General features: G+C 35.6%; 1 protein-coding gene across 1 annotated transcript in view; it reads left to right on the top strand.

Moving 5' to 3' along the window:
- The window catches only part of LOC145296885 (uncharacterized), an 87,608-nt gene that overhangs the window by 70,469 nt on the left and 4,252 nt on the right, over positions 1-12,887 (top strand). The window contains exon 3 of the mRNA XM_080143031.1: positions 5,191-5,301. Within this exon, the coding sequence (XP_079999157.1) occupies positions 5,191-5,294 (104 nt within the window). The 3' untranslated portion in view covers positions 5,295-5,301. The remainder of the gene's footprint in view (positions 1-5,190; positions 5,302-12,887) is intronic.

The raw sequence follows: 12,887 nt of genomic DNA, 5'->3' as shown, positions 1-12,887 counted from the left end.
TCTCCATGCAACACATATCCTCAACTCTTGGAGTTAAAATTGGCGATTTTCATTAAGTTCTTTCGAAGTATTATAAATTCTGGGTGCATTCATGCCCTCTCTCTCTCTCTCTCTCTCTCTCTCTCTTATCTATATATATATATATATATATATATATATATATCTGTATCTACCTACCTACCTATCTGTAACAGATTCTACCAGCATGGCTTTGCTTGGCGCTACAGGGATTTTTACCTTGGTACCAAAATCAACAGTCTAGACCATTCTTGTAATGTCCCTTTCCTTGTTGATTGCGGTATGATGCTAGTTTTGTTCAGTTCTAGAAGGTCCACACTCCCAGGATTTGCCTTTTTTCTTTGTAAATGGGTTAATTTATAGCTAATCGCTGAGGCATCCAGGCATATTTTTACAAACCATTGTGCTCCTCCTTTTGATCCTCCTTGTGTCCAATCTTTCCATAAATACTTTTGCTATACAAGTGAAGCACCTTACACCCTGACTGGAGAATTGAGTGGGTTGGAAACATGTCCGGGGGTGGGGGTAATACCCATCTTATCCCCAGAAATACAATAATAATAAGAATCTGTTTTATGCAATTTTTGCTTTTTGAGCCTAAAAGGATTCATCCTTCTCAGGGGAAGCCACTGGTTTGCTTAGTTAGCATTGTTAGTATATATCTTGCGCCACTAACTTGATGTGGAAGTTTCTCTTATGCTAAGCCCGTTTTTGGTGCACATTTTTCAGTCAATCGTTTCACTGCCGAAGCCATTATCATCTTGACGAATCGATACACTTGAGATTCGACAGCTTCCAGGAAGTGGATCCTGTTTTCCAAAATTATCTTTTACTTCAGATTTCTCGTATCTTAGATAATATCTCTTGGTTAGATATTTCTCATTAAATTGTTGCAGACATTATTTTAAAACGTATCACCTGTAACCATTGCTATGATTTTTTTTTTTTTTAGATGGCCGGGGGAGTTAAAAAAAAATTTTTTTATGGAAATCGCTCCAGACAAGTCATGAAGCCACTTGATATAAGGAGCCAAAAAGAAATACTACTTGAAGTAGTATGCATCTGCTAACAATATGCCTTGTTTGAAGCAAAACGTACCGTTCCGACACTTGAAAAGACTACTGTGAAAACATCAAACAGACTTCTACTTGCTGATTGTATGCTCCAACAACAACATGGCAAAAAAAAATGACATACTGAAGATGAATGTTATTTACTGACTCTTCTGCTCAACAGTAACCATGACGACCAAAAGCAAACTTATAAATGTTAAACTGGATATGTTTTTTTCTTACCGTCTCTATGACATGTCGTCTGCAGGCAAGTGTGAGCGTTCAAATGTCTCTTGTAGATGTATCAGCTAAAAACAGTTTTTCTTTTTTTGGTAAAGGGAAGCTAAGCTGTGATTGGCCAAGCAGAATCACGTGTTCAGTTAAATCAGAGAGGGAGGGGGGGGCAACTGGTTGTACGCTATGCACCATTTTATTTTTCATTTTTAAATGAGATGTGCAACAAAAACTTGTACCTATTGTAATTATTTTTTTTTTCACTCCAGACAAGGCAGTTGATGTAAGGAGCTGAAAAGAAAAATTCTTGAAGGTCAAAAATTATCCAACGATAAATGTTATATAGGATAGATTTTGACCTAAAAAAATAGCAATTCTTCCCCCTTTGTCAGAAACATCGCTCATGGAATGTGAGGACTAAAAGACAAAATAAGGGAAACGAGAGTTATGTAGCTGCTAAAAGTAAACTCAAGATCCACTTTTTACGCCCACTTGTTAAAGCATATATATATATATATATATATATATATATATATATATATTAGTGATGGGACGATTTCAATATTTTTCCCGATTTTGATACGATTAGCGATTCCATACTGTTTCAGATTTCGATAAAATTACCAATTCTGATTCTTATAAATCTCTAAATATTTAACAATAAAGTTATTTTTTTATGATTACCGTAAAAACACATTAAATGTGCACACATAAATATACACTTGCGAGGGATGTTTTACTAGTAGTTTAAAATCAATAGATTTTCAGTATTTTATGAGAAATTAGCAGAAGGTTTGCTTTAAAAAAAAATCATATAAAAAAAGCCAATTAACAGAATCGTTTTCGGCATCGGAAAAAATTTTACATACTGATTCTGATATTCCCAAAAGTTCTGATTTTTCCGATTCCTGATTCCAATTTCAATTAATCGTCCCACCATTGATATAGTAATACTGTTATATCGTGGGATGTGTTAGGACCAACATAACATAAAATATCTTACTGCATGTTGTCCAGCCTTCACGTGGGTATGTTTGCAGCACATGATGAAAGCATAGAATAATTATGAACAAATAAGAAAATCACTCGTTTGTTACATAACGATACACGTTTATTATGGGGGGGGGACATGCGCGCGCGTAATGACAATTCAAACATAATACATGAAAAGTTAGAAGTCCAAGTTTGATAACTGGAACAAACGGGAATGATGCTCATTTCTCCATTTTGAAAGTTGCTCTCTTTTCCCTCCACTCACTACTTCCGGTCGTTGATCTTGCGAGAAATCGTGAGAATTTAAAATCTAGGACTACGGACAAGGGGAGGCAACTTTGCCCAAACAAGTAAAGAATTACTCCCCTTGCATTGTACTTTTTGTAACAGATGGGATGATTTCAATATTTTTATAGATTCCGATACAATTACCGATTCTGTTCTAAATCCCTTATTCCAATATAATTACTGATATATGTTAGATGGAATAGATTCTGATGTAAAGAATACAAGTGCACCCGAGTCTTTTCTCTTGCAATATTGTGATTGGCTGGTTAACCAATAAATACCGGCTGCGAGAGATGTTGAAATGTACACTGTCTCACACTATGAACTCTGCTGCATCTATGATACTCATCTGTACTGCGACACATCAGATTTAGTATTCACTTAGGGTTGTAAGACCACTCGACTATTTTCAACAATATATATACCCGTTTCTATCAGTCATATCAAATTCTGACCCCGAAAACAGCAATTCTTCACTTTTTGTTAGAAACATCGCCTATGGTGTTATGTAATTGCTGTGGGCGGTTGTTTAAAATGCGTTTGTCCAATCTATGTAATGTTTACATATACTTTTGTCGCCGGCACAAAATATATACACACACTGACAGTGAAGTAAAAATCACAACACAGCTGATCTACAAAAAAATATATTGTTTTTATTTCACAACGGCAAATCAGCTTTTTGGTGAGAAATTATTATTCTATGTGTTAACATTTCTGAGGGGACGGGTTGTCGGATGTCAGGTGGTAAAGAAATGGTGATGCGTACCCCTATATATAGATCCCCCCCCCCATTTTTCTTTTTGGCATCAAGAGGTCCTAGGTCGCCTGAGGAAATCTCTTTGTTGTGACCATATGTAACTGTTTACTCTCAAATAATAATATATATATATATTTAAATCAGTTTTTTTTTTTTTTTTTTTTTTTTTTTTAACTCAACGGGGTTAAATTATATTTATTAGTAAGGAAAACACATAAAAATAAGTATAAAAAATATTTTGACCTTGTGTATGTTTTGAATAGACGCAGTGGCTTTTAGTATCAAACTTAGGACAGGGCGGTTATAAAATAGGTAAGCAGACAAATTTTTTGAAACTGGAAGTCACAAACCAAATAGACGGTTTAAACGCTCAAGCAAGCAAGACAATTTGAGTATTATAAGTATATATATGTGTGTGTGTGTGTGTGTGTGTGTGTGTGTATAGATATATATCTAGATAGAGAGAGTGTATATTTATATTTAAATCAGTTTTTTTTTTTTTTTTTTTTGACTACTCAAGAGTCAAATTACATTTATTTGTAAGGAAAACATGTAAAAATAGGTCAAAACAAAAAATATTGCTGACATTGTGAATGCTTTGATTAACAGCAATAGTTTTTAATATCGGACTTAAGACAGGGCGGTCATGAAATAGGTAAGCAGACAAATTTTTTGAAATCGGAAGTCACAAACTGGATGGACGATGTAAACGCTCAAGCAAGCAAGCTGATCTGAGTTTTATAATTATATAGATATTGGTTTTATTTCACACCGGAAAATCAGCTTTTGATTATAAAATATTACTAGTGTTTTACGTTTCTGAAAGTTGAGTAGAGTGGTGCGTGGTTAGGTGGTTGTCGGGCGGTGAAGAATTATGACAAACTTGGCTTTCTTTCTCTCTCTCTCTCTCTCTCTTTGACTAACTGACTCTTTTTCTTTGTGAATGTTTTATTTATAAAAACATACTTTCCTATTGGAATGTTTAATATTTCCTTTGTCTTTTGTTTCAACTATTGACCAATATCCTCTCACATATTTTGGGGTCAAATTATGCATTCCGTTAGACAATGGTGGAAAGTCCCAAATTCTTCACATTTGAATCCATTTGTGTGTGTGTGTGTGTGTGTGTGTGTGTGCGCGCTCAACCTATCCAATGTTTTATTGATAAATGTTACCTTATGCTACAACAGAACACTGACCAGTCTAGTGAAGGGACTTATTACATCACAGAGGAATCTTTTTAGCAGACATTTGAAATAATGAAGTTAAAAAATGTGGTTCATTTTTTAATTTTTTTTTTTGTTATGTAGTTTCAATGCTTTTTAATTGATCTAAAAATGTTTACACGAATTGACAAAAACATTTTTATTTTTTCTGTTCTTTTTTTTGGGGGGGTATTCAATTATAGAACTTGTATAGCTTAACAGGTGTTTCTGCAGTTTAATTAACCATTTTTTTCCGTGAGTAAACTTAAGAAGCACCTATTAAACTACGCATCATGTAAGAAAACGCTACTGAAGGCAGTGAAATGGCGCAAAATAGTCCCAGATTTCCCGGGGTTCATACCATGCAAACGATAAATTTGCGACGGGTTTGATTATCAGATTCGTTGTCAGCATATGGAATATGAGGAATAAAAAACAAAATAAGGAAAGCAGAGTGAGAGCTATGTGGCTGCCGAAAGTAAGCCCAAGATCCACTGCATCCTGCAGAAATGCTTTTGTTTGGAATGTGAGCTGTATTTGTACAATGTGACTAAACCATAAGTCTGCTGAAATATCACCCCCTCCCTCATTAATACTAACATAATTTTTCTCTATTTAATTATCTTTTTAATTATTTCAGATTTGTTGATCAGTCAATATAATAATAGTGGTGTGATATCTCCGGGAAATAATTGTAAGCAAGCTTATCAATTAAAAGACCAACTTGACGGCCAACAGTTCTAAGAAACACGTAAGTCTTTTCTTTTTTTTTTTATTTCGATAGCTTTCTCAATCACTGATTGCCATAACAAATAACACCTTACCTGATAGCCCATCATTCAAAATCCTTGACCTAACATTCACAGGCAACATGAATTGGAACAAATACATTGAGGAAATTGCCAAGGCTGCTGCAAAGAAGGTGAGCTCCTTCTACCGTGCTAGCAAATTACCAACATCAGAGAGCATGCTATATCTTTACAAAGCCACAATTCACTCATGCATGGAGTATTGCTGCCACTCTTAGACAGGGTCCAAAACAGAGTCCCACACTGTCGGCCAAGCTCCAACCCCTGTCCCATCACCACAACGTCGCATCCCTGTGCCTGTTTTACAAGTACTTTAATGGAATGTGCTCTGATGAACTCATAGCACTTGTGCCCCCTCGACGTACCCCCCCCCTTCCGATTAGCATGACAAGCAACAAAATCCCACTCCTTCATTGTTGAGATCCGAAGATGCTGGAAAGTCTTCTATTCTAATAGTTTCTTCCCTTGAACTGCTAGACTTTGGAATTTCCTCCTCGTTTCTTATGTCCCTGTACTGATATACAGAAGTTTAAATGTAATGTGAACAAACATCCCGCAGCTCAACTCCCTGCAGTCTCCTGTTAAACATGATTCCAAATAGTCGCCTTTTACATCCAAATGGCAATATGTTCTGCTTGGAGTGAAAAAAAAGTTTAAGGAAAACATGTTTATTTTTTTTTTTTTATTTTAAAAAACCTTTGTTTTTAAGAAAGAAAGAAAAAGTTTCTTTCTAAGCTGAGACTTATTGGGCTTGCTTTTTCTTAATGCCTAGAAATCATATCCTCTTAATTATTTTTGACTATGAGGATGAGTCCGACAGGTGTGGGGACAGAAACTGGCCCCGTATCTGTCGGACTGAGGTACACAGCATGGGTATCACTAAGGAGGTTCACACTCCCAGGCCTTGCCACCCGGCTTTTGAATAGGGTATATTGCTTGCTGTCTGAGGCGCCCCGACCAGACAATGTCGATGGAGATGCCCAGGCAATTTTTGCTAAGCAAGAGTGCCCTTCCTTTAGGGGAGCTTGCTTAACACCCCCACTTTCCTGACCTTGTGTCATATCATGTGGAGGTGGGCAGCATGTAATATCTACCCTGTTATATCAAAAATATTGCAACAAATAGTGTGCATCGTACTATGACTACGAGGTGTTCAATCATTGTTTGATTTACCTACGTGGTGTACAAATATTAAAAAAAAAACTAGCAAGGCTAACTGGCATTGCTCGTACCATAAAAAATAGAAAAGGTTAAGAAGTGTGTATAATATATTAAAACTTATCTCTCCACCTCGTTTTATCTTTCTCGCTTTCCCTTTTTTCTCCTCATTGATCCGTCTCTCTCTTTTTCGCATCCACTCAGCCACTTCCTTTCTCTTGCATGACTAAAATAAAAAAAAAAAAGATTAAAATCAGAATATAATGCTACTAAACCTTATGTCTAGAATACTTATTCTTAATTTTAATCAAACTCCATTATGTGACTTGGATTGGATGTCTGAAATTTAAGGCTTAATCTGGATCAGATCTTATCCCTGAATTAGTAATAAAGAAATACTCTGCTGAACTAACTCCCGTCTTTTTCAAGTTTTATAAGAAATGCCAAATATGATAACAGGAAAATTGTCTCTGTGGTACCAGTTTTAAAAAATTCTGGTAATAAAACTGGCCCACAAAATTATCGTCCTATAAATCCTTTCTTGATCTTTGCTAAAATCTTTAAATAATCAATTTAGCTGTAATACAACCATATGCCCCCCCCTGCTAAACAACAGCACTGGTTACATTGTTTCCATAGTCTTCCATTCTTTCTAGGCAGGAAAGGGAACTCTTAGCACCTTCTCCCCAGATGTGGCAACAGTTTTCCATCTTATGGTGTATTTGGCTCATATACAGGTAGAGGATCGAATCAGGAGTTAGATACCTTCTAAAGCAATAGAATAATCCAACCATTTTTCTGGCGACTTTGGCATCGGATTTGATGTGTGGGTTCCATTACAGTTCAAGAGTGAAGGTCAGTTCTGGAACTTTTCAAAGTATGATGCTTCCTCAAGATGAGAGACAGATGGGATCAGAGTGTTGGTGATGGGAAGAGAGAAGTTTGGTTTTAGATGCATAAAAATTAGAGATCAGTTGATATAGACTCTAAGAGCAATAAGAAATATCAGTTAATGTTTTAGTACATTGAAAATAATAATGTAAAGTTATCCAGCTCTCCCTTATATCTCTACTTCTATATAAAAAGCACCAATGTATGACATAAAAATAAATACCAATAAATATAATAAATATAAATATGAATGTATGATACAAAAAGAAACTGGAATCTGAGAAAGCTCTCCATCATTCCAGTAATTATAGGAGCAACCCAACTTATGAAAAAGAATTTCAAAATCTATCTCGCAAACATACCCAATGAACCAAGTGCAATAGAGATTCAAACAATTGCACTTAAAGGAACAGTTAGAATCTTAAAAAGATCTCTCAGTTGGAATGTATGAGACAGCTGGTGAATATTTGGCATCTGATAGGATGCTCCATTCCCGGCTTGAACAAAATGATAGGAAAAAAAACAATAAAAAACAAAACAAACAACTGTCATTTTTATATAATGAATTTGACTCGGAAGCTCACTTCCTCTTTTCCACCTTTTCATTCTGAATAGTGATGTAACAACATGCAATCAGTATTCTTCTTATCCGAACCTGCTCTCTTGACTTGATTTTCTTTTTAGACTAAATTCCTACAGATATTTGGTAAGTCTTTCATATGTACACACATATTAGGAAATTTTGACCAGTCTACATATTTTGGTGTATTACATAAAAAAATCCTGTCTTTAATCCTTTTTTGTTCGAAACGAATAGACACGCAAGTATTTACTCATTTTTCAAATGTTCGTCTTTTATTGGTAAAACTTTGCGTACACTTGTTTCAGTCTCCAGTGTTGTTTTAGTTCAGAGAAATCGTCACTAAGACACTTGAGGACACATGTGGTTGTATGGCACGGAAAGAAACTGGAATCTTAAGATCTCCATCATTCTAGTAATTTTAGGAGCAACCAGACTCATGAAAAAGAATTTCAAAAACTACCTGGCAAATATACCAGATGAACCAAGTGCAAGAGAGATTCAAACAATTGCATTTAAAGGAATGGCTATAATCTTAAAGCGAAAAGCACCCGTCTAGCTGAATCCACTGTGAAAAATTTCCCCCAGTCTCTATCTGTGCCTAAATCAAAACGCGGATTCCATGAACAAAGCTTCTTTCTTAGAACTGCACGCCTGTGGAACTCTGTTCCGTCTGCCTGCTTCCCACCGGACTACAACTTGGATGTCTTCAAGTCCAACGTTAACAAATTCCTAATGAACCGCCCCCTTAAGTAAACACTTAAATAAATCTCCACACTAACGTAATGTACTTGCAATAACCCTTATCCCTGAGTGGCTTCCGGGCCTTGATAAGTGGTGATCACTGTGTAAAAAAAAAAAAAAAAAAAAAAAGATCTCTTGGTTAGAATGTATGAGATGGTGTGTGAATGTCTGGTATCTGGTAGGATGCCCCATCTCCAGCTAGAACAAAATGATAGGAAAAAAAACAATAAAAAACAAAACAAACAACTGTCATTTTTATATAATGAATTTGACTCGGAAGCTCACTTCCTCTTTTCCACCTTTTCATTCTGAATGGTGATGTAACAACATGCAATCAGTATTCTTCTTATCCGAACCTGCTCTCTTGACTTGATTTTCTTTTTAGACTAAATTCCTACAGATATTTGGTAAGTCTTTCATATGTACACACATATTAGGAAATTTTGACCAGTCTACATATTTTGGTGTATTACATAAAAAAATCCTGTCTTTAATCCTTTTTTGTTCGAAACGAATAGACACGCAAGTATTTACTCATTTTTCAAATGTTCGTCTTTTATTGGTAAAACTTTGCGTACAATTGTTTCAGTCTCCAGTGTTGTTTTAGTTCAGAGAAATCGTCACTAAGACACTTGAGGATGCATGTGGTTGTATGGCACGGAAAGAAACTGGAATCTTAAGATCTCCATCATTCTAGTAATTTTAGGAGCAACCAGACTCATGAAAAAGAATTTCAAAAACTACCTGGCAAATATACCAGATGAACCAAGTGCAAGAGAGATTCAAACAATTGCATTTAAAGGAATGGCTATAATCTTAAAGCGAAAAGCACCCGTCTAGCTGAATCCACTGTGAAAAATTTCCCCCAGTCTCTATCTGTGCCTAAATCAAAACGCGGATTCCATGAACAAAGCTTCTTTCTTAGAACTGCACGCCTGTGGAACTCTGTTCCGTCTGCCTGCTTCCCACCGGACTACAACTTGGATGTCTTCAAGTCCAACGTTAACAAATTCCTAATGAACCGCCCCCTTAAGTAAACACTTAAATAAATCTCCACACTAACGTAATGTACTTGCAATAACCCTTATCCCTGAGTGGCTTCCGGGCCTTGATAAGTGGTGATCACTGTGTAAAAAAAAAAAAAAAAAAAAAGATCTCTTGGTTAGAATGTATGAGATGGTGTGTGAATGTCTGGTATCTGGTAGGATGCCCCATCTCCAGCTAGAACAAAATGATTTAAAAAAAAAAAAAAAAAGTGATACTCCTTAAATAATCAAATTCTACCCAATTTATACTCAAGTATTTACTTTTTTTTTCAAAATGTTGGTCTTTTATTGGTAACACCTTGTGTACAATTGTTTCAACCCCCAGTGTTGGCATACAAGTATATAATAATTCATCAATTGTAATTTTGCACAGCTAGGCCCCATCAGCCGTTGTGGAAAACCAATTTGTCAAGAGTGTCACACAGCCCTCAGTGACATGCAATATGATTTCCATTCTCCCAGATCTACAGCAGATGTACTGTTATATCTCATAGGATTAGTGAATCTCTTGATGGAGGCTTCGTTTCTATGACAATTGCTCTTGAGATATCAAAGGCCTTTGATAGGGTGTGGCATAAAGGTCTACTCCCCAAGATCTCCAGCTACAGTATAACTGGAAATGTATTCTCAATTATTAAATAATTTCTCTCTGATAGATTCATAAAAGTAGTGGTTGGTGGCCAGAAGTCAGAAGCTCACAGTATTAATGCTGGAGTTTCTCAGAAGTCCATCCTGGGCCCAACTCTATTCCTGATCTACATCAATCATCTCCCAAATCACATTCTAAGATCATTCGTAGACATTTATGCTGATGACACTATCATCTATGCCAACATTGCAAAGGCCGTAAATGAGCAAGATCTCTCTGATTCTTTCCTCTGATCTTGATCACGTGGTGCAATGGAGAAAGGGGTGGCTGGTTAAATTTAGTGCATCTAAAACCAAGCTTCTATCATCAATGCTCTGACTCCCATCTGGCATCAATCAAAATGAATGACTCTTGTTTTGGGGAGGCTCCATGTTTTGACAAGCATCTTGGTCTGACCTTTACTCCTGATCTGAAATTGCCAAAATTGTTAGAAAAACGGTTGGATCATTATACTGTTCCAGTAGATATTGCACTGCCGAAGCAATTCTCTACCTGTATTAGAGCCAAAACATCCTAGTATCGAGTACTGTTGCTACATCTGGGCAGGAGCTGCTAAAACCAACTTATTCTGCTTTGACAGAGTTCAAAATAGACTTTGTAGCTAAGTGGGTGATATCTTTTTCTCTTCCCTGCAACCTCTTTCTCATAGTGCCTGTCTCTGCTCTGTCGTTATTTTCATGGCAAGTGCTCATCTAAGTTCCAATATATGCCCCCCCCCCTTGACAAACTTTTACAAAAAACATTCTTTTAGCTAAAACCACTATCAATAATTTCCCCCACTCGTTATTTGTGCCTAAACCTAAACGTGGATTCCATGAACAAAGCTTCTTTCTTAGAACTGCACGCCTGTGTAACTGTCTTCCGTTTTTCTGCTTTCCAGTTGACTACAATATGGTCGTCTTCAAGTCCAATGTAAGCAAATTCTTGGTGTGGTGAAACATCACTTTAAGTAATCCAATTTACCAAATTTCCATTACTAACAATTTCTACAATATTATCCCATTGACTACTGTACACTCATTAACCCTTATCCCTGAGTGGCCTCGTGGCCTTGATATGTGGTGACTCTTATGTGAAAAAAAAAAAAAAAACGCACATGAATCAAGACCTTTCTTATCAACACAATTTTTTTTATACACAACATATTTTTTTCTCCATTTTTAAGTTGTCCTGGTTCATATTAATTCTGCTTTAGTTTCTTAAGTATGGATTAGTTTGAGTATATGATTGTATTTTTTTTATGTTTATCATTGTATGGTAAGACACCTTTGTATTTTTATTAAGTGATTTGCTTAGTGTATCATTTTCCTAAAAATTATTGTCAAGCTATATATCTATAAAAGTGAAATTGTCAGTGTGTGTGTGTGTGTGTGTGTGTGTGTGTGTGTGTGTGTGTGTGTGTGTGCATTTCCCTACCAAACTACTCTGTCAATTTTCAGTCTACAGACTCGAGATTTGACATAAGGAGTATTAAGATTTGGGAAAATCTTTTTAACTGGTTTTCGGACAGAAATTTGGCTGTCAAGAGGTCAGAATTCAATAATTGGACTTTTGAACACTCTATCAAACTCCTCCCCTAATTTTGGGTCTAAATGCTTGAAATTTTAGATGTAGGTTGCTTGGACATGGATCAAACTTTTTAATTTCATTTGAGCCCAAAACTATAAATGTTAAGGGGTGAAAGTTAAAAAAAATTTTACCTCTGCAGTTTCTATCAAATTACTCAGCCAACTTTTGGTCTAAATATTTTAAATTTTACATATGGGGTATTCAGACATGCAGCAAGCTTTTTTAATCAGTTTTTGGGCGAAAATTTGCCAGCAAAAAGGTCAAAGTTGAAATAGTTGACCTTAACAAACACCTCCACCAATTTCGGGTCTAAACACTTGAAATTTTAGATGTAGGATACCTGGACAAGAGTCAAACTTTTTAATATATATATATATGTGTGCACATAAAGCTATGAACAGTACATAGGGCGCGAGCAAAGCCGGGCTGAACTGCTAGTAATTTTATAAAATTATTTAGGTATATTAGTTTTTATATGCTTGCTGAATGGAGGGTTGAACCAAAGTGTTTTCCTTCTCCTAATTATTAGTATTCATGTTACTAGTATTTTTATTATTAACAATATCAAGTTTATAGTATTTTCACTTGTATTAATACTATTATTTGTAAGGTTTATGTTATTGTTTCTTTTTCTACTTCCAGTTTTTCTAAAGGCCATGTTATATATCTTTTATCTTATTTTCACTTTCATAGAAACATGAGTTATGTTCACTTAATTATTTAATACTTTCTTCATATATTGATTTATCATTTATACTAACGGGACCTGTGGAAATTCCACAACGGACTCTTTCATATGTAATATATTGATGTTGGTATTATGTGGATGTTCAGTGTAAATGGAGACACCCTGATATTATTGTAGCTCTTTTGTTAAAACTGCAAAAATAC

This window comes from Euprymna scolopes, chromosome 17, assembly GCF_053919585.1.
Source record: "Euprymna scolopes isolate OS-2025 chromosome 17, ASM5391958v1, whole genome shotgun sequence".
NCBI lineage: Eukaryota > Metazoa > Mollusca > Cephalopoda > Sepiida > Sepiolidae > Euprymna > Euprymna scolopes.
The sequence above is the reverse complement of the archived record's forward strand: the minus strand, read 5'-3'. Positions and strand labels throughout refer to the sequence as shown.